This window comes from Alternaria novae-zelandiae (assembly GCF_023758075.1).
Source record: "Alternaria novae-zelandiae strain BMP 2774 chromosome Unknown scaffold_18, whole genome shotgun sequence".
Lineage (NCBI taxonomy): Eukaryota > Fungi > Ascomycota > Dothideomycetes > Pleosporales > Pleosporaceae > Alternaria > Alternaria novae-zelandiae.
The window spans coordinates 748,403-765,720 of record NW_026056978.1 but is presented as its reverse complement, the minus strand read 5'-3'; the positions used below and the strand labels follow the sequence as shown (position 1 = coordinate 765,720).

At 51.6% G+C, this 17,318-nt stretch overlaps 8 protein-coding genes and 1 non-coding gene across 9 annotated transcripts; 5 read left to right on the top strand and 4 right to left on the bottom strand.

Moving 5' to 3' along the window:
• Window positions 1-1,172: 1,172 nt before the first annotated feature.
• J4E88_008328 (uncharacterized protein) lies at window positions 1,173-1,779 on the top strand (the record flags this gene model as incomplete). The annotated part of the gene is made up of 2 exons (XM_049401938.1): window positions 1,173-1,312; window positions 1,371-1,779. The coding sequence occupies 2 exons, from the start codon at window positions 1,173-1,175 to the stop codon at window positions 1,777-1,779; spliced, it is 549 nt and encodes a 182-aa protein (XP_049252476.1).
• Window positions 1,780-3,550: 1,771 nt separating this feature from the next.
• On the bottom strand, window positions 3,551-4,728 carry J4E88_008327 (uncharacterized protein; the record flags this gene model as incomplete). Its single annotated transcript, XM_049401937.1, is given in 2 exon segments — window positions 3,551-4,705; window positions 4,723-4,728. The coding sequence occupies 2 exon segments, from the start codon at window positions 4,726-4,728 to the stop codon at window positions 3,551-3,553; spliced, it is 1,161 nt and encodes a 386-aa protein (XP_049252475.1).
• Window positions 4,729-5,078: 350 nt separating this feature from the next.
• J4E88_008326 (uncharacterized protein) lies at window positions 5,079-6,844 on the bottom strand (the record flags this gene model as incomplete). Its single annotated transcript, XM_049401936.1, has 2 exons — window positions 5,079-6,693; window positions 6,762-6,844. 2 exons carry the CDS (start codon window positions 6,842-6,844, stop codon window positions 5,079-5,081), a joined length of 1,698 nt encoding a protein of 565 aa, XP_049252474.1.
• Window positions 6,845-7,264: 420 nt separating this feature from the next.
• On the bottom strand, window positions 7,265-8,515 carry J4E88_008325 (uncharacterized protein; the record flags this gene model as incomplete). Its single annotated transcript, XM_049401935.1, has 4 exons — window positions 7,265-7,623; window positions 7,676-8,149; window positions 8,200-8,308; window positions 8,369-8,515. 4 exons carry the CDS (start codon window positions 8,513-8,515, stop codon window positions 7,265-7,267), a joined length of 1,089 nt encoding a protein of 362 aa, XP_049252473.1.
• A 558-nt stretch (window positions 8,516-9,073) lies between these two features.
• J4E88_008324 (uncharacterized protein) lies at window positions 9,074-10,143 on the top strand (the record flags this gene model as incomplete). The annotated part of the gene is made up of 3 exons (XM_049401934.1): window positions 9,074-9,360; window positions 9,413-9,780; window positions 9,830-10,143. The coding sequence occupies 3 exons, from the start codon at window positions 9,074-9,076 to the stop codon at window positions 10,141-10,143; spliced, it is 969 nt and encodes a 322-aa protein (XP_049252472.1).
• Window positions 10,144-10,499: 356 nt separating this feature from the next.
• On the top strand, window positions 10,500-11,087 carry J4E88_008323 (uncharacterized protein; the record flags this gene model as incomplete). The annotated part of the gene is made up of 1 exon (XM_049401933.1): window positions 10,500-11,087. One exon carries the CDS (start codon window positions 10,500-10,502, stop codon window positions 11,085-11,087), a length of 588 nt encoding a protein of 195 aa, XP_049252471.1.
• A 230-nt stretch (window positions 11,088-11,317) lies between these two features.
• On the top strand, window positions 11,318-12,667 carry J4E88_008322 (uncharacterized protein; the record flags this gene model as incomplete). Its single annotated transcript, XM_049401932.1, has 2 exons — window positions 11,318-11,914; window positions 11,975-12,667. The coding sequence occupies 2 exons, from the start codon at window positions 11,318-11,320 to the stop codon at window positions 12,665-12,667; spliced, it is 1,290 nt and encodes a 429-aa protein (XP_049252470.1).
• Window positions 12,668-14,283: 1,616 nt separating this feature from the next.
• Window positions 14,284-15,456, top strand: J4E88_008321 (uncharacterized protein; the record flags this gene model as incomplete). The annotated part of the gene is given in 3 exon segments (XM_049401931.1): window positions 14,284-14,295; window positions 14,344-14,771; window positions 14,790-15,456. The coding sequence occupies 3 exon segments, from the start codon at window positions 14,284-14,286 to the stop codon at window positions 15,454-15,456; spliced, it is 1,107 nt and encodes a 368-aa protein (XP_049252469.1).
• A 697-nt stretch (window positions 15,457-16,153) lies between these two features.
• On the bottom strand, window positions 16,154-16,225 carry J4E88_008320. The gene has a single exon. It is a non-coding gene; the product is annotated as a tRNA-Ala (tRNA).
• Window positions 16,226-17,318: the final 1,093 nt, after the last annotated feature.

Sequence of the window (17,318 nt, the reverse complement as noted above, 5' to 3'; positions counted from 1 at the left end):
GCATATATCCATCAGCTTCACCAACCACGTTTTCGGATTCTTTACCCCTCACTTCGTCCATTCACGAAGCGCAGCGTGCCGACATTATCGCAGGAAAAGGGTGTTTTGCACCGCGCATCTTTTTTTTGGTGTACTTTACGCGAAGAGATCTACACATGTACACAGCTTACCTTTCCCAAAGTTGCTGTAACATGACCTGATATATCGTGACCACTTGTCATGTCCACGCTTTTCCATCCGCTTCGGATGGCAAGACCCTGCGTTTTGGACGATGTACCCTTTTGACCCTTACAGATAGGACGGCGATCTTACTATGGCGTGCGCAAAGGGTCACGCGGCGCGAGATAGGCGGCGGAGTGCTTTGATCCGGGGTCGGCATAGTTGACGATGGTACTGAATCATGAGGCTGCCTGGCGTGATTGTGATTGCGACAGGCGGGGTCTAAATCTTTTTTGGTGGTTTCCTCGTTACGACGGTGGGGTGGGGTGTGGGGTTGGGCATGTGGCCTGTCTTCGGGAGAAGAGTGGCTTCCTGTATAGAAGGGCCGACTCTGTGGGGTCGGCATTCGGAGACCCACGGTGCGGATTGGTGGCTGGATAAGATGAATGAGAGGTTGGGTGTGCTGCGCCTGTTCGCGATCGAGATCGTGAAGGATTTGGTGTTCGCTGTGTGCATGGCATGATGTGCAAGAAGTCGTCATGTCGAAGGATCTGGATATGTCGTGCGCAGCGCTGCAGCCGCCTGGCTGTCTGCGACGCAGGGCAATGATAATAAGGAAAGCCGATCTATCTGGCGTCTCGCTAAGTGGACCACAGCCTGGGGAAGCTTACGCGTGGAGTAGACTGGGTTTCGGGAGGCGTTGGAGTGGAGATGGTCATTGGAGACGATCACATCGCCACGTTGAACAAAGGGTGAATGCGATTTACAGTCAGTGTTGATACACACATCCGATGGCAATTGTATGCTTCGAACATGCCAATGTGACTAGTAGGTGTACTCGTACAAGCACTCCTCATGCGCGTGATTAGTGCAGATCTTCCAAGGTTACGCGCACTACGCGTCGGCCGGAATGACGTCGTCACCTGAGACGCGACTCCAGCTTCCACCCATGCATCACATCCTTACACATCGTGACACCCTACCCTATCATCTCAACATCCTACAGTACCATCATGCCGCGCTTAGATGAAAACACACACCAAACCCTGCGCGATGCAGAACAGGGGATCCGAAGGCGAACCGCGAGTGCCTGGGACAGCTTCAGCAACTTCGCCCTACGCGACAACGTGCTCGAAGTAGCCGTCGGACTGATGTAAGTACATTTCTATAACAAAATACACGTAAATAACCCATACTTACTCGCAACCCAGCCTTGCAGCATCCTTCACCGCCATCGCAAACTCCCTCGTCTCCTCCATCATCCTCCCCATAATCTCGCTCCTCCCCTTCCTCTCCCGCAACCTCGACGCCAAATTCGCGATTTTACAATCCGGACCTAACTACAACACCACCATATCCAATGGCTACAATACCCCTAAGCAGGCTGTTGACGATGGCGCCGTCGTACTAGCTTACGGCGAGTTCTTGGACAAGATTGTCAGGTTCCTGGTCGTTGCATTGGCGCTTTGGGTGGTGGCGCTGGCGTACTCGAGGGGCAGCGGGGATAACATCGTCAAGAAGCAGGTCAAGTGCCGGTTTTGCAGAAAGTATATCAGTGAGAAGGCTAAGAGGTGTGTGAATTGTACTAGTTGGTTGGATGGGAGAGAGGATAGAGGGTAGGAGTAGTTTTGAAGGTAAGTGTTGATATTGATACCGCGAAAATGACATCTCAGTGCGCTACAAGAGCTCGGTTTTCATTTCGTTCTCTCGAGTTCGAAAGCACAGCACCTCCATACCGCATCCTCGAGACGCTCCTCCCTCCATTTGAACTTCTGGTTGTCGCGTAGCGTGATCACACCCCGAATATGGCATGGACCATCTGGAAGACCCAATCCTTCTTCTGAGTATTCCAACTGAAGACTCTCGATCGCCCGACACTTTCGAATTATCGAGTAATTTCCCCAATCTAACTCGATGCGTGTAGGCTCCTCTTTCGATGGCACGACGTTACCACGGGCTTCGAAGCGAAATCCGCCCTTGATTTCGCTCGCTCGGATAGGCTTGATCTTCGCACACGCAAGATCCTCTGTCTTGCTATTAACGTAGGCGCCGAAGAAGTGATGGGGTATGCCCAGAAGTTTCTCTGCCCAATCTTCGTCTTGACCCTGTTCGTTGAGACGCATCGTTATATAGATGTCCTGTCCACCGGAAGAGCCATCGAAGCCAAGTGGCGCTATAGTAAGATATGTGGCTTTCTTTTCTGGGTTGTCGATAAACAGCCGCTCCAACCTGATGGGCATGCCGTGGAAAGAGATGTGCACCGGGAATTGCGCCAAGTTCTCTCGCTCAGCCTCATCCAGATCACTGAAAATCGTTTCGTTGAATGCGGCTGCGTCGAGAGTGACATTAGGCCTTCTTTGACCGCCACCGAACGTAGCATTTTCCGCTCTGTCCCAATCCGAAGGTCGGGGTCCAGACACATGGATGAACTGATCATATTGCGTCTCGTCGCACGATAAAAGCACTGCCTTATCTTCTTCCCACTGCTGGGAGTAGTAGTGTGAGCCGTGTCTCCATGTCCGCGTAAATCCTCGCTCTGTCATCTTCTGTCCGACGCAAAATAAATCCTGATAGAACGAAATACCGAGCGAGCGAAAAGCCGTGATGAGGTCGACTTTACTTTTCAAGTCGAACTTCTCGCTCAAGATAAAGGTGAGTAGATACCTCTTGCCAGCATACTGTTGTGGCCCATAGTAGACAAGATCCTCAATTGTGGAGCCGCACCATGGGCCAAAGTTGAAGCGATACGGGGCTTTATTTTCCGGGACAATGCGCCTGTTCAGTTCCGTAGGGTGGAAGGTGTAGGCTTTCTGAAGAGAAGTAGAGGTGTTCCTCCGAAGTGACTGAGTTTGCCGGCGTGATTTGTGTGGAGACTTCACAACGCGAGCATCTTGAATGCGACTTGTCATCTCTCGTGATACTGGAAGAAACAGAACCGGGTATGTTGAAGAGATATTTTTTAGAGAGTAGTGGTCGTACAGTGAGGCAGCTGGGACACTGTTGCAGCCCGTCGATGTTATAGAGCAAATACTTCCTGATAACGACCAGGCTTTATTCTATTGAAGAGGGGAATTTTCGTAAGAAGGTAGTGAGTACTTGATCGGAATCAAGGTTACTTACATCATGTCTAGGTAGGTGCGCAGTCTGGACCCAAGAAGATAGCGTCAATAGCGTCACCCAAACCTCGACTACCAATCGCTCGCGCTGATGAGGTCGACCAAGACTAGGAGATATCGAACCAACTCTTGAACGGGCTGAAAAGTCTTTTATGGTATTCTTGTTATCACTAGTAGCATTCCAGGCGATACATTGATGGTTTACCTGATGAGAAGAAACCTTGGCCTTGGCACATCCTTGGAAAACACCGTGGAAAGCATGTGATGATGATAGTTTACTCGGTAATGCGATCAAACGCAAAAGCCTTCCAAACTCCATCCGGTAGCTTGCTATTCTCCAAATCGAACCTACTCCCCCACTGATCGCGATAAGGTGGCGGAATGATGCCTTTAATCAGGTACTTCTCCCCAACCACCGGTACTTCAACATCCTTCTGCAGGATCACATGCATAGTTTCCCGGTTGTCTTCATTTTCCAAAGCTCGGCGATCCAACCAATCTGGTTTGACGGTTATTTTGGCTTCGTCGATACTGTCAACAGTGCCCCTTAACTCGAAGCGGAGGCCCTTCCTGATGACAGCCTCGTCGTCGACTTTCTCAAAACGGGTCTCCACCAAGTCGACGGTGTCGGTGCTGTATAAAGCGCCGGAGAAGTGGAATGGTAGGCCCAGCATCTTTTCTGCCCAACCCTCCTCTTTGCCCTCCTCATCGAGCTTCATAGTGACATACAGGAAGCATCGTTGTCGTCTCAGAGGATGACCGTTTGGGCTTGTAGTGATACCGGCGGGTGAAATAGTGAGATAAGTCGCTTTCTTCTCTGGGTCATCAATGAACAGGCGTTCAAGTCGAACTGGCACTCCATAAAAAGACAGGCGTATCGGATATACGTCCCAGCCCCTTCCCTGTTCCGTATTGGCTGCTTGAGGTAGCAGAGCAGCGAGAGGCTCCGCATCGAAAGTAACCTCCTCTGTCCTCATTGTCCAGTTCTCTACATCGTGAGGCGATTCCATCTCTATAAAGTGGTCGAATGGGGTCTTGTCAGCCGACAATATCACCTGACTGGGATCGCTACGCCAGGAGAGCTTATAGTGCGACCCGGGAATGGTCTCCTTTTTAAACCCTCGTCTGGCGAGCCCTACATCGATATTCATGAAGTTCTCATCTATGTACCAGATGTGAGGAAGCGAGCGTAGGGCGATAACAAGGTCAGGACGACTGGCCAAATCGAAAGTTCCGCCAAGGATATCCCAGATGATAAATTCAGGGCCACCCACTCTCCTGCAGGCGACCTCGTCGAGGGTAAGGCCCTGATGAACGGAGAAGTCAAGCTTGTAGGGCGTCTTGTTGAAAGGGCGTAAACGCCGGTTGTCCGCAGTGGGTTTGAAGAAGTATAGTTGAGTAAGATTGGGGTTGTGCTTCTTTTCGGGAGACTTTCGTTTGCCGATACGGCCATTTCGGACGCGATTCGACATTGTAGCTTCTAAGGCCTCAGTACCTGCAATAGGTCTTGTTGGCTAATGGCTGGGGCCCATGAAAGAACAAGTTTGTTACTGATCTGGAATTGAATGAAAGCGTCTTGAACGAAGAATGCAGTGGTGGAAAGAGGATGCGGAGATGGCGGGCACGCGATCTCGGAAGGCGAGGATATAAGTCTCATGTCTCGGTGGTTCTACTGAGCTAGTCTGTTCACGGTTAGTCGGCGTTGCCCAGGTGAGGATCCCAAGAAGCCAAAGCCCCCAGCTAACTTGAGATAGAGATAGATGAGTACTTGTCACGATCCTCTACTTATCGAAATGCACATCTCTAACCATCCAAAAAATTCGCAACAAACTGCGCAACCTCCGCCGGCCTCTCCACCATGGGCAAATGTCCCGCCCCCTCAACAACCTTAAGCTCAACCCCACCTCCCAACTTATCCGCCATATTCTCTTTCATAGTCTTAGGCAACACCCCATCCCCCGCACCCACCAAGAATGCACCTTTGCCCTTATACCCCGCCATCTTCTCCCTAATATCATACTGATGCAATGCTTTGACCGAGTCTCTAAACCCAGCCAGTGAATTCGTCTTAACCATGTCCTTTACGCGCTGAATCTTCTTCGCCAGCTCCGCATCGTCGTAGGACTCTTTGACGAACCAGCGGCGCACCGTCACTTCTGCGAGTTCTTCGCCGACAATGGGCTCGCCGGAGGAGGCTGTTAGACCTTCTTTCTCAGCAACGGCGACTCGGTCGTTCCAGGCATTTGCGTTGGATGGGGGCGCGAAGGCGTTGGTGTCGCAGCCTATGAAGGCGGAGATGCGGTCCGGGTAGGAGAGGCCTGCGTTGAGTGCTGTTGCGCCGCCGAGGGAGACACCGACGATGGATGCTTTCTTCACTCGCAGGGCGTCGAGGAGAGCGATGACGTCGTCTGTAAGTGTATGCACTGTGATGGGCGATGTGGTATTCGATGGAAGTGTGTTGCGGCCTCGGGTGCTGTATCGGAGGATGCGGTACTTGTTGTTTGTGGCTTTTGTGAACTCGGCTACGAATTCGTCCCAGATACCGTAGTCGACAAGTATACTGTTTGAGAGGACGAGCAGAGGCGCGTTGGGGTCGCTGGAGCCTTCGAGGCGGTACGGCAGTTGCACGCCGTCTTTTGTTGTGACGAAGCTCTCGATTACTGGTCGCTTCTCTGGTGTGGTGTGCGCAGGATGTGTCTTGACCATGCCTTCTGAACTCTCTGCTGGTACTGTGTCTTTGCTCGCCAGACTTTGGAGGTCGCGCTGTGCAGCACCAAAGGTGTAGTAGAGATCGTACACCCTCCTCTTCCTGTCTTTTACGACATCCTGGTAGATCTTATCGCACCACTGCGTCGTAGTGGCAGCCTTGAACTCAGGTCCTCCCAGCCCATTCTGCGGCGCGTATTCGTGCAGCGCGAGGTACTCTTTCTCGGTCTTGTGTCCGCTCTCCAGATCTAGGTATGATGTTACGAATCTCCTTGTCCTCCTCCAGCCGGGTACCTTTTGCAGAAGAGGCACATGCTCCTCATCGTACCACTTCTTCAACTCCTCTTCCTTGTCTGCGCCCTCATGCAGCGCAAAGCTCACGGCAATCATGACGTTCTTCTCTCCCTCGTTTTCAACTTTCTGCAAGTCCTTGAAGTCACCACCCTTCCACTCTCCGAGGAGATCGTACGATCGCCTGTCAACGAAGATCTGCTTCATAGTGTCGCGTTCTCGTTGCGACTGCACCGGTGCGCTTCGAAGCTTCGTATACGGTTCCCTAGTGAGCCACTCGAGTTCGTCAAAATCGTAGATGGCCATCCATTCTGGCTTGTCTTTAGACCCGGGCGCGCTCTCGAGATCCGTGGCGCGATAGCGGAAGCCATTGTTACAAAAGGGAAGGCGCAGACGATTAGGGCCGTGTTCGTTCTGGTACCTTGGAGGGAAGAGTGTCAGGTGTGATCGTGAAGTGGCAAGGATGCGACTGCGGAGGGGTCAACTTACCAATCGTGAAACTGTGCTTCAGGCAAGCCCTCCTTGGGCTGCATCGTCACGTACAAAATGCCTGGGGTTGATTTGGCTGCCATGGTTCCTATCGTATGGGGTAGCTGTGAACTTTAGTGTAAATGTCGCAGGTAGATGAGAGACGACTGGGTGGAAATGCAAGATTGGAAAACGATTAGATTCGATGGTTGCGACTATACTACTCAAATTATCTCGTGCAGGCCATGACGAAGTTGGGGAAAGAAGAGCTCCCCCGATGGCATCTGCCGGCTGGCGTTAGTTCGGGCGACGGCGGCACCGCTGCCCCTCATTCTTCCGAGGCTGAACACAGACCCGCCGCTACCACGCGTGTACGCGACGCTTCGGGACGTGGAGGACCATCAATGCATGCGGTACTCACCCACATCAGAAATCATGCTAGGACGCTGGAGATGAAGTTTTTGTGATGGTAATTCTCTTGATGCTACCCACGCATCCTCTATGCCCCAGTATTGTGTATCGGTCTAGTCGTACCAAATAGCATTCATACCAAAGCCTTTCTCACCAATTTCCAATCTCGCAACTCTTGCTAGAAATTCATCCTGCCATCTATAGATCTCCACGCCACCCTTTTCATCATCCGTAAGCGCTAACCACTCATCGGACCAAGGACACGGCGATACTGCGTTCGAATGGCCGCCAGACGTCGGTGTAGGATTGAGGCAAATTTGTCGCTCGATAGCGCCTGAGGGAGCGATCTTGAATGCGGCAATGTAACCAGTAAGAGAGAAGGAGTTGGATCGGGAGGTTGCGAAGAGGTAGTTTGAGGATTTGGTGAGGAAGCAAACGTCGGAACGGTACATCGTGGTTGCATTGGGGATACCTGAGCGCAATAGTTAGTGACTGGGATAGCCGGGAGTAGGAGGTCGACTTACCAGGTGGGATCAATGGGTACGTCTTGTGGGTGTAGACGGGGAGCTTGGTTTGCGGATCAATCACGTACTCGCACAACCGATTGCCTGCCTCCATCAAGGCATATAGATAGTTTCCTGATGGATGCATCTCTACCCATCTAGGATGGTCTTTCGGTGCGGGCGCCTCAGTAAAGCCTACTGTTTCAAGCCTTCCCTCGTCATCTATCTTCTTGTGGCACCAGACCCGATTTGCCCACATGTCCGCGCTGTAGAGATAGGTCTCTGAGGGGTCGAAGACCATACCGTGGATGGCAGTCTTGTCGCAGTATTCGAAGTTCTGGATGTTCTCTTTGATGTGACCTTCGGGATTGACTGAGAAGATGTTGCCGTAGCCAGCATAGTCGTAGAAAGGGTTGCAGTATACGGCATACGGAGGCTTCTGGGCGGGAAGCAGGAAGATCGCACGCGTCTTGGTGTCTGCATCATTTGCTTTGGCTGTGGAGCTTGTCAGTAACAGCGACCTGCGTTGATGTTGTGTCGCTTACGATGTCCGCCCATGGGAAAGCTTCCTGTGTGTACAATCTCACTCGGGCTCTTGACCTCGTGCGAGCTCCATTTCTTCATAGAAGCACCGTAGATGTTCTTTCTCTTGTGCTGTTATCCTGGTCATCAGCAATCGTTGGTCGCATCGAGGTCCAGAAATTGCGCGCATACGTCGAAAGCCATCCAGCTTATGGGCTCATCCTCTGGGATCTCCGTCTTCTTCACCAACTCCAGCTTCAATGTTTCATCATCGAATGCGACTGTGATGATCACACCCGGCGGCGTCCAAGTGCCGACCATGAGGTGATGCTTGACCATGTTGGTGGTTGCTTCCTTGCACGGAACGTGTCTTTCGTGTAAACAAACAGCTCGCAGCAAAAGCTGTCACTCTGGGATGTATGCCGAATCCTCCTTCCACTCTGCGATAATTCAGCCATCGCGTCGCGTCTCTAGACTTCCGGGGTCTGCGCCGAAGGCGGGGCATTAGTGCTGATGACGCTAGATTGCGAGGGAAAAAGGCCGGGTAAGACTTCTTCCACATCGGCTCCCTTTTAATTCGCCAACCCGCCCAGCGCGAGGCGGGGCAGCCGTCGCGACCTGGCGCAGCCTTCGGCACTGTAGCTCCTCGCGCTCATAGTACGCTTGAAAGCCGGTACAGCATGCCGCCAGACAGCTCTGACAAGGTCTCGCCTGATCCGCGGCTAGAGAGACGGCCATTGTCAACGGTATCGGCTCGGTTGGCTGCGGGCGGTAGAATTCAGGTACTATTTATTAAGCTCATGCCTCCCAGGCATGATGTCTATTCCGCACTACTTCCCTTCACCAGCCTTTTGATACCCTTTGTACCTTGATTCCCTATATAACTACGCATCCAAAATGGACCCAAACACACAGACAGCGCCTGAGGTTCAGGAGAATGGCTCGCACCGCTTCGACCCTAACTTCACCGACGCCGTCATCAACGCTATTGGACCAAATGTGCCAGACCGGACGCGTTTTGTAATGGGCAAGCTGATTAAACATCTTCACGACTTCATCCGCGAGGTCGAGCTGACCAACGAGGAGTGGTTTGAGGGTGTGCGATTTGTGAACTCCATTGGCAAGACCACAACAGCCACCAGGAACGAGGCGCATCGTATTTCAGATGTCCTAGGTGTAGAATCGTAAGTCATCGAACCTTGAGCAATTCCAAACGTCATACTAACTTCTACCCAGATTGGTCGACGAGATCGCACACAAGCACATCAACGAGTCTGGCGAGACACCCACCTCCTCCACAATCCTCGGCCCCTTCTGGTCACCACACTCGCCATTCCGCGACCTCGGCGACACCATCATTCGAAACCCGCATCCCGATGGCCAGACGACTCTCATGCACGGTGTAGTCATGGATCTCGACACCAAGAAGGGCATCCCCAACGCCGTCATCGACATCTGGCAAGCGAGCGCAAACGGAAAGTACGACTTCCAAGATCCCGAGAACCAGGAGCCCAACAACTTGCGCGGAAAGTTCACCACCAACGAGAAGGGCGAGTACTGGTACTACTGCTACAAGCCAACAGCGTACTCGCTGCCTACCGATGGTATGTTATCATCTGAAAGTATCCTATGAGCAAGACTAACACACAACAGGCGCCGCTGGCCAACTCTTCAAGACTCTTGACCGCCACCCCTTCCGTCCCGCACACATCCATCTCATGGTTTCAGCCGAGAACTATAAGCCGCTCATTACACAATTATACCCCCGCGACGACCAATGGGTCTCGAACGACACTGTCTTTGCCGTCAAGGACGACCTGCTGCTAGACTTTGAGCCTAGCAAGGACCCCAAGGCGAAGCTCGACTTGACATACAATGTCACACTTGCGCCAGCGGGTAAGAAGACAACTAGATTGGAAGGCATTCCCAGGTTACCGAATGTCTTTGATGAGCAGAGCAGATTGTAGATTAGTTCGTCTTTTGTGGTGTTGAACATGTATATATTTTATATGGTGGGATCTACGGAAAACTACGCATGAATGAATCTTTGATCGAACGATATTCCAAAAACCTGATTTACTCACTCTTATCTGAACAACTAGCATTGCTCACCAGTGCCATGCCTCGCTATTCCGTATACCGGAAAGTATATCCGTGATTGTCCCTGCATATGCACAAGAGTGATATATAATCTCCCTCTTTCCTTGCTCCCTCACATCCAATGTTTCTCCGCCCACGGCTAGCCAAGTTCATCCGCTCCCAAACTCGACCTATCACATCCACCATCCACCTACGACCCTTCAGCACTACAGCCATCCCCAAAATGCGCGTCCCCTACGCCCCAAGCGAGCCCCCAAATGAAGAAGCCCGCCCAATATACGAGCGCATCGCCGAGCGACGAAAGCCGCGCCCCCTCATCCCACTCGATCTGGCGCTCCTACATAACCCCGCGGTAGCAGACGGCTGGAACTCATTCATCGGCGCAATCCGCACGCAAACCAGCTTACCAGCCAATCTCAAAGAACTAGCGATAAGTCGCATCGCAGTGCTGAACCACGCAGTCCACGAGTGGGACGTGCATGCCGCTCTAGCCTTGAAAGCAGGCGTGTCCAAAGAGGTACTTCAGACTATCTTTGATTTACCTGTTACAAAACATGGGATGGTGGAGAGGGAGGGGCTGTTGGGGTTCAGCAAGGAGGAGTATGCAGTTATGGTTTATACAGATCAGATGACTGTGGGTGTGCAGGTGGAAGATATGGTTGCGGAGATGGTCAAGGGCGTGCTGGAGGATACCATGGTTGTGGAGTTGACGGCAACGGTCGCGGCGTATAATGCTGTGAGCAGGTTTTTAGTCGCGCTGGATGTGGGCGAGTGTAATGACAGAGCGATGAAGCGCGTCAAGGACCTTTGAGGGCTCGTTGGTTGTGTAGAGGCTTGTTGATAGATGGGAAGGGAGAGCGGAATTACGCCGCTTCCCTCTTCCCCGGACCCTGGTCCTCCGCAATCCATCAGTTAGGAAGGTGCCTCGGTCCATCAGCCGTCGCAAACCGAACTCCCACGACGGTATTGTCAAACATCTCACCACTTTTCTTGTCGAGTTCCCTTCTACTTTTTCAATCTCTAGTTCAAATTGTAGTCAAAATGGCCTCCCTAGCCCCCCGCCTCTTCACACGCAGCATCCGCTCAACACGCGTCCCCCGCGCCGCCATCCTCTCCACCACCACCACCCGCCACGCATCGACCAAGCACCCCAAAGCCTTCACACCCCCCTCGCAATCCGACCTCGACGAGCTCCGCGACTCCGTCCGCGACTTCGCCCAACGCGAGATCCCCGAAGAGCTCGCGGCACGCACGGACAAACAAAATGAGTTCCCCAACGAAATGTGGCAGAAGTTCGGCGAAGCGGGTTTGCTAGGCATAACCGCGGATGAGGAGTTTGGCGGACTGGCAATGGGCTACCAAGCCCACTGTGTCGTCATGGAGGAGCTGTCGCGGGCGAGCGGTAGCATAGGACTGAGTTACGCGGCACACAGCCAATTGTGCGTCAACCAGTTGATGTTGAACGGGAATGCGGAGCAGAAGAAGAAGTACCTGCCTGGTTTGATTAGTGGAGAGAAGATTGGTGGGCTGGCTATGAGTGAGCATAGTGCTGGGAGTGATGTTGTTAGTATGAAGAGTACGGCGAAGGAGGTGGATGGCGGGTATCTGCTTAATGGCACCAAGATGTGGATTACAAACGTACGCTTCCTTGTCATGTATGGCTGTTAAGGGAAAGATATGCTAACACCGTCTTCACAGGGCCCGGACGCACACGTAATAGTCGTCTACGCCAAAACCGAACCCAACGCCGCCTCCAAGGGCATCACAGCCTTCATCCTCGAGACCTCCACCCCCGGCTTCAGCGTCGCGAATAAACTAGACAAATTGGGTATGCGCGGCTCCAACACCGGCGAACTCGTTTTCGAAAACGTCTTCGTTCCCAAGCAAAACGTGCTTGGCGAGATCAACCGCGGCGTCCGCGTCTTGATGGAAGGCCTGGATCTCGAACGCCTGGTTTTGTCGGCAGGGCCGCTGGGTCTCATGCAGGCGTCGCTTGACAATGTCCTTCCTTACACACACCAGCGGAAGCAGTTTGGTACGCCGATCGCGCATAATCAGCTTGTGCAGGGGAAGCTGGCGGATATGTACACGAAATATCGTGCTAGTCAGGCGTTCACATACAGTGTTGCCCGCGCTGTGGATGAGTCGCATGCTAGTCCCGATATCAAGACACAAGACTGCGCAGGCGCCATCCTGTATGCGGCAGAGAGGGCGAGCGAGGTCGCGGCTGATGCCGTGCAGTTGATGGGCGGCATGGGATACATGAACGAAGTGCCCGTTGGTAGAATACTTAGGGATGCCAAGTTGTATGAGATTGGTGCTGGAACGAGTGAGGTGAGGAGAATGGTTATTGGGCGGGCGTTTAACAAGGAGTGGAAGCAGGAGATATGAACGCTAAAAGGGTAACGAAATCAATTGCATGAAAAATAAAAGTTAAAATTTACTTCTGAACAGGAACTCTTGCCAAATGCGACAAAGCGTCTTACTAAGTAAGACCCCTAGAGTCCTTCTTTGCTTCCGCATCCCCAGTTCCATTGTCTTTGCATCAAACCACCACCTCAAGGCCATCAACAAAGCATTACAAGAGGCTTTGACGTTATTTGTCGAAATGGAGATGCGATTTCACTTGAGCGCAGACTTGCGCAATCTGTTTTGCAACTCCTCACATAATCCCCCGTAACGTTCCAAGGCACTCAGCACATTCTACATGCAATGGCGAACGCTCGGCGCCCTCGAGTAGAAGACAACATAAACGGTTTTGACACATACTTCAGCATAGATGCCGATGATGCAGCACTCTATGATGGATTTACCAACGACAGGACGAGGAACGCGTTCCTTTCATTCATGCGGAAGGTCATCGCTAACCGGAGAAAAGACCTTCGCGGAAGAAACACAGGGGGGAGTATCGGCAGGCTATGGAACGCAAGGAGGAATCATTGGCTGGGCAAGACAGACAACGGCCGACAGCCTGCGGCGACGGCAGTTGCGCCAGGCGCTGTTGCTCCAGCCCTTCCACCAGCCCTTCCACCAGCCCTTCCACCAGCCCTTCCACCAGCCCTTCCACCAGCCGCTCCCCTAACCCAGCGCCTCCAGTAGTAGCAGTAGCAGTACCAACTGGATTACAGCAGCCTGACAACAACGATGATGCGTCAGTGGCGTCATCGGAAGCCTCGAGCGGTGAGCGTTCGCCTACCTTTTTCCTTCAGAATGACCCTAAACGCAAACACTTCTTGGGCCCTACAGCAGGCCAGAGAAAAGACTTCTACAGTCATGACGATGGTCGTTGGAAGTTTGCAATGACTTTGCACCAGACTCGGCTCGACGATGGCAAACGGCGTTTCAGCCAGGGAACAATGCCTCGCAAGTCCGTATACTTATGTGTTCGTACCAGCAGCACTGGCTTCATCGAGGATGTGAGTCAAGGTTAAAAAAATAGCCAGGTAGCTGTGCTAACCTATCACTAGCGCGTCACGGTCAAATGTCTGGAAGCAATATCAGACAAAGAGAAGAAGGACGCCGAGGACGAGATTCATATGAACCAGATAATTAGTACCCTCAGTTGTTCGCATATGATACCATATCGTGGCCACAGTCACCGGAAATCTACCAAAACACTCCGTACTCATACAGGAAACCAGGTTTTAGAAGGACATCTGTACAACATATACACGTCGTTTGCTGAACTAGGGACTCTCGCACGCATCCACGACGGGCATAAGAAAGAAGAGAGACCTGTGCCCGAGCACTTCATTTGGTACTTTCTCAGCCAAGTGACTGAGGCACTACTGGCGTTGCGGGATGGTACCTGCTCATCACCGAATGCAGCACCCGAAGACCGAGAAGAGACATGGCGGGCAATTGTGCACTCCGATATCAAGGATGCGAACATATTCCTGCAGGCCGCTAATACCAAGTACCCTGCATATCCGAACGTTGTTGTTTCTGATTTTGACATTGCCTGTGAGAAGGGTACAGACGAGAGAAGATATGACGGTACGCCTGGCATGCAGCCCCCAGTAAGTTATCTGTATCTCCCCGTTCTCTCAATACTCATCTTTTAACAGGAACGAGAGCATTCCGCGCTCAAGGAATTGGATTGGTTCCCGGAAAGATGGACTGTCTCGGAGAAGTCGGATATATGGAGTCTAGCCATGACAGCCTGGGCGCTTATGGTCGCTCATAATGAAGGTACTGACTTCTACGACGAAGCCCATGAGAGATGCAAAACTTGGGTGTATAATGATGAACTCAAGAAAGGAAATGTCAGCCAGAAGGAAGGGATCTTTCCAAGTCGTCTGAGGGAGCTTCCCAAAGAATACAGCGTGGGTCTGTGCGAGATTGTTTCGAAATGTCTGCGATATAACCCGGATGGTCGCCCAAGTCTAAAGAAATTGCGAAAAGTCATCGATGATCAATTGGCCAGATTGGACCGCATGTACGGCGATGAGATAAAGAAGCCAAAAGGCACCATTGTCGACGACTTCACACTCGCGTATACCCCATAAGAGAGCGATACTTGGGCACAGTTTGCTCTCGGTCAGACCGTTGAACCACCACGGAAACGGCGCAAGACGGACGACGCTGGCGCCTTTAAAGATGAGTTGGCAAAGGTCATCAACGATTGGAAATCCAAGTCCAGACTTCCTGCATCAAGTGCAGCAGACCGCCATGCTCTAGATTCGGTTGACGAGATCATCAACGACTGGAAACCCGAGTCTATAGTGAAATTCCGAGCAAATCTGCCCCAACTACACGCTTGGCGCTTTCTTTTCACCTGTATTCGCAAACGTACATCCTCAGAAGCATACGTCTATAGGTACGACAACGACAACGAACAGGATTCATCGGAGACGCTCAAGCGCGATAACAAAAGGGCAGTGCTTGAAACACTGCGCGATGTGGTTGTGCCCATCGCTAAAAATGTTGCTAGGATAGTCGCTAGTGAAGCAGCAGAGGAGAATGGAGAGGAAGCCACACATGCGGAAATTGAAGGTACCCCTGAGATGATAAGTCTTGACACATTACGGCATGCGATAGAGTGGGGTTTGGTGCTTTTGGATGTTGGTGCGGAGCCGAGAACTCCGAGATTGAGTGAGAAGACAGAGATGCATCGTGGCATGCTTGACTTTCTCTTCAAGGAACCTTCTGGCGTGTACGACTATGATCCAAATTACTAATTCCGTTCGCGTACGGCTGGCGATCCTGAGGATGCGTCTTCATCTCCTTTGTTGAGCGCCATACGTAGCTTTAACAAAGCTTTGAACACTGACCTGCCACTGGGTTCGCCAGATCATATAACGATTAATGCCTTCAGACATACAGTCGAGTAGAGACAGCAATTGTTGCGAGCGAAGGGTGAACTAAGACCGTCTTTGCGGGATTGTACTTTGTTGCATAGGAGTGTGTACAATTACATCTTCCCCGATTTAGAGCTGCTAAAAAGACTCAAAGGGTAGATCTATGGGGTTGTTTGCTAAGTAGGAGTGTCGTAATTATGTTGAAGTCTACACACTCTTGTTGCATGTGCTCAAAACTGATGCACTACACTGATCTGTCATGCTGTTAAGACGCAGCTGTTGTCGCAGTGCTTTTACCAAGCCATGGAAGGGCTGGTCGAGATGAGGAATCTCCAACGCTGCCTGCGACCACCACACGCCCAAAATCCCTAAAATAATTACCAAAGAAGAACATGGTCAAACTATGGCAGCAGACATGAGCACAGAGGTGAATTTATGAGCAAAGAAGCTGCATCATCTACGTGGAATGACGAGTCGTACTGCCCCTCTTGACAAAAAAAAACGCAAAAAATCCCAAATCTTTACCACTCTCTCCTGCGCCCACCCATCTATTGGGCTATAGAGCAGCGCAAAAAGATGGACTTGCAGGGAATCGAACCCTGGACCACTCCCATGCTAAGGGAGTATTATACCACTAAACCACAAGCCCGATTTTGCTCTTTTGCCAAGAGGACCGCCGAATTCACCGTCGCCCAAACGGGCGATGAGCGGTGATCGGTGATCGGTGATTGATGAAAAGTCGCCAAATTGTAACGTTTATACCGTTATTCCACGGCTCAACGCCCTGAGAGCGAGGCTTTGGTAAAAATTCGTGTTACGGGCCAGTGACATTTTACCCCCACTCAATCGACTTAGCCGTTCTCGTCGAAAACACCATGCAAGTTTGTGGGGCTGACTCGCGAAATATGCCGCCAGTCAAAGCTGCATCTTTTATTGGGATGGCTAATTCACGCGAAGATTTCACTCGTTCCCTTCATCACTGGCGGGGAAGCTTCTTATCGCTTTGCTAAGAAAACATACAATTACTCGCGTACATAAGAAGCTCATGGTGCCCCTGAGATACGTCACATAGGTTGCAGGTAGGCTCATTGCAGAGGTTGGACGTCTACCTAGGTAGTCTGGATATTGGTAGGTTGAAGAGGAAAGATGCAAGGTCTTCGCAAGAGAAGGTCTTCCCACCCTCCTTGCATCCAGGTTTGCTGTATACGACCACATCCTGGCGCTCCGTAATTCGTAGCGGCGTATCATTAGTGCCTGATAGTTGGTTGATTTTAGTGTTGGTATTGAACCTAAGAAATCCCGCCCTTCCACAACTGTGCAGAATGAGTACCTAGGTAAAGGTCAACACCGGAGCGTTGTGCAAAAATACTTCCAATAGAAGACGATAGACACAGTGCTCGAAGCTGGCTTCAGCACTCCGACAATACAGGAACGTTGAGATATCTAGGTAGGATCTTCCAGGTGCTCGCGTGCACAAGGTGAACATCCTCGATAAAGCTGTCTAGTGCGTACGGAGCAAAGTCTTCTCTGAAACCATACGCCATAAACCTTTCACTAACATACAGGACAGTAACACCTTTGTACACCATGATCGTGATTGCAGTTGAACATGTGTTCGTAGGAGCCGAGTACCGCACTAACCGCTTATGACCACATCTTGGCAGTCGCGCGGTCCCAACGCGCCAAAGATTCCAGACATCAACCAACCCCAGCTTTCGCGCCCGCTGCATCACCACCCAAAC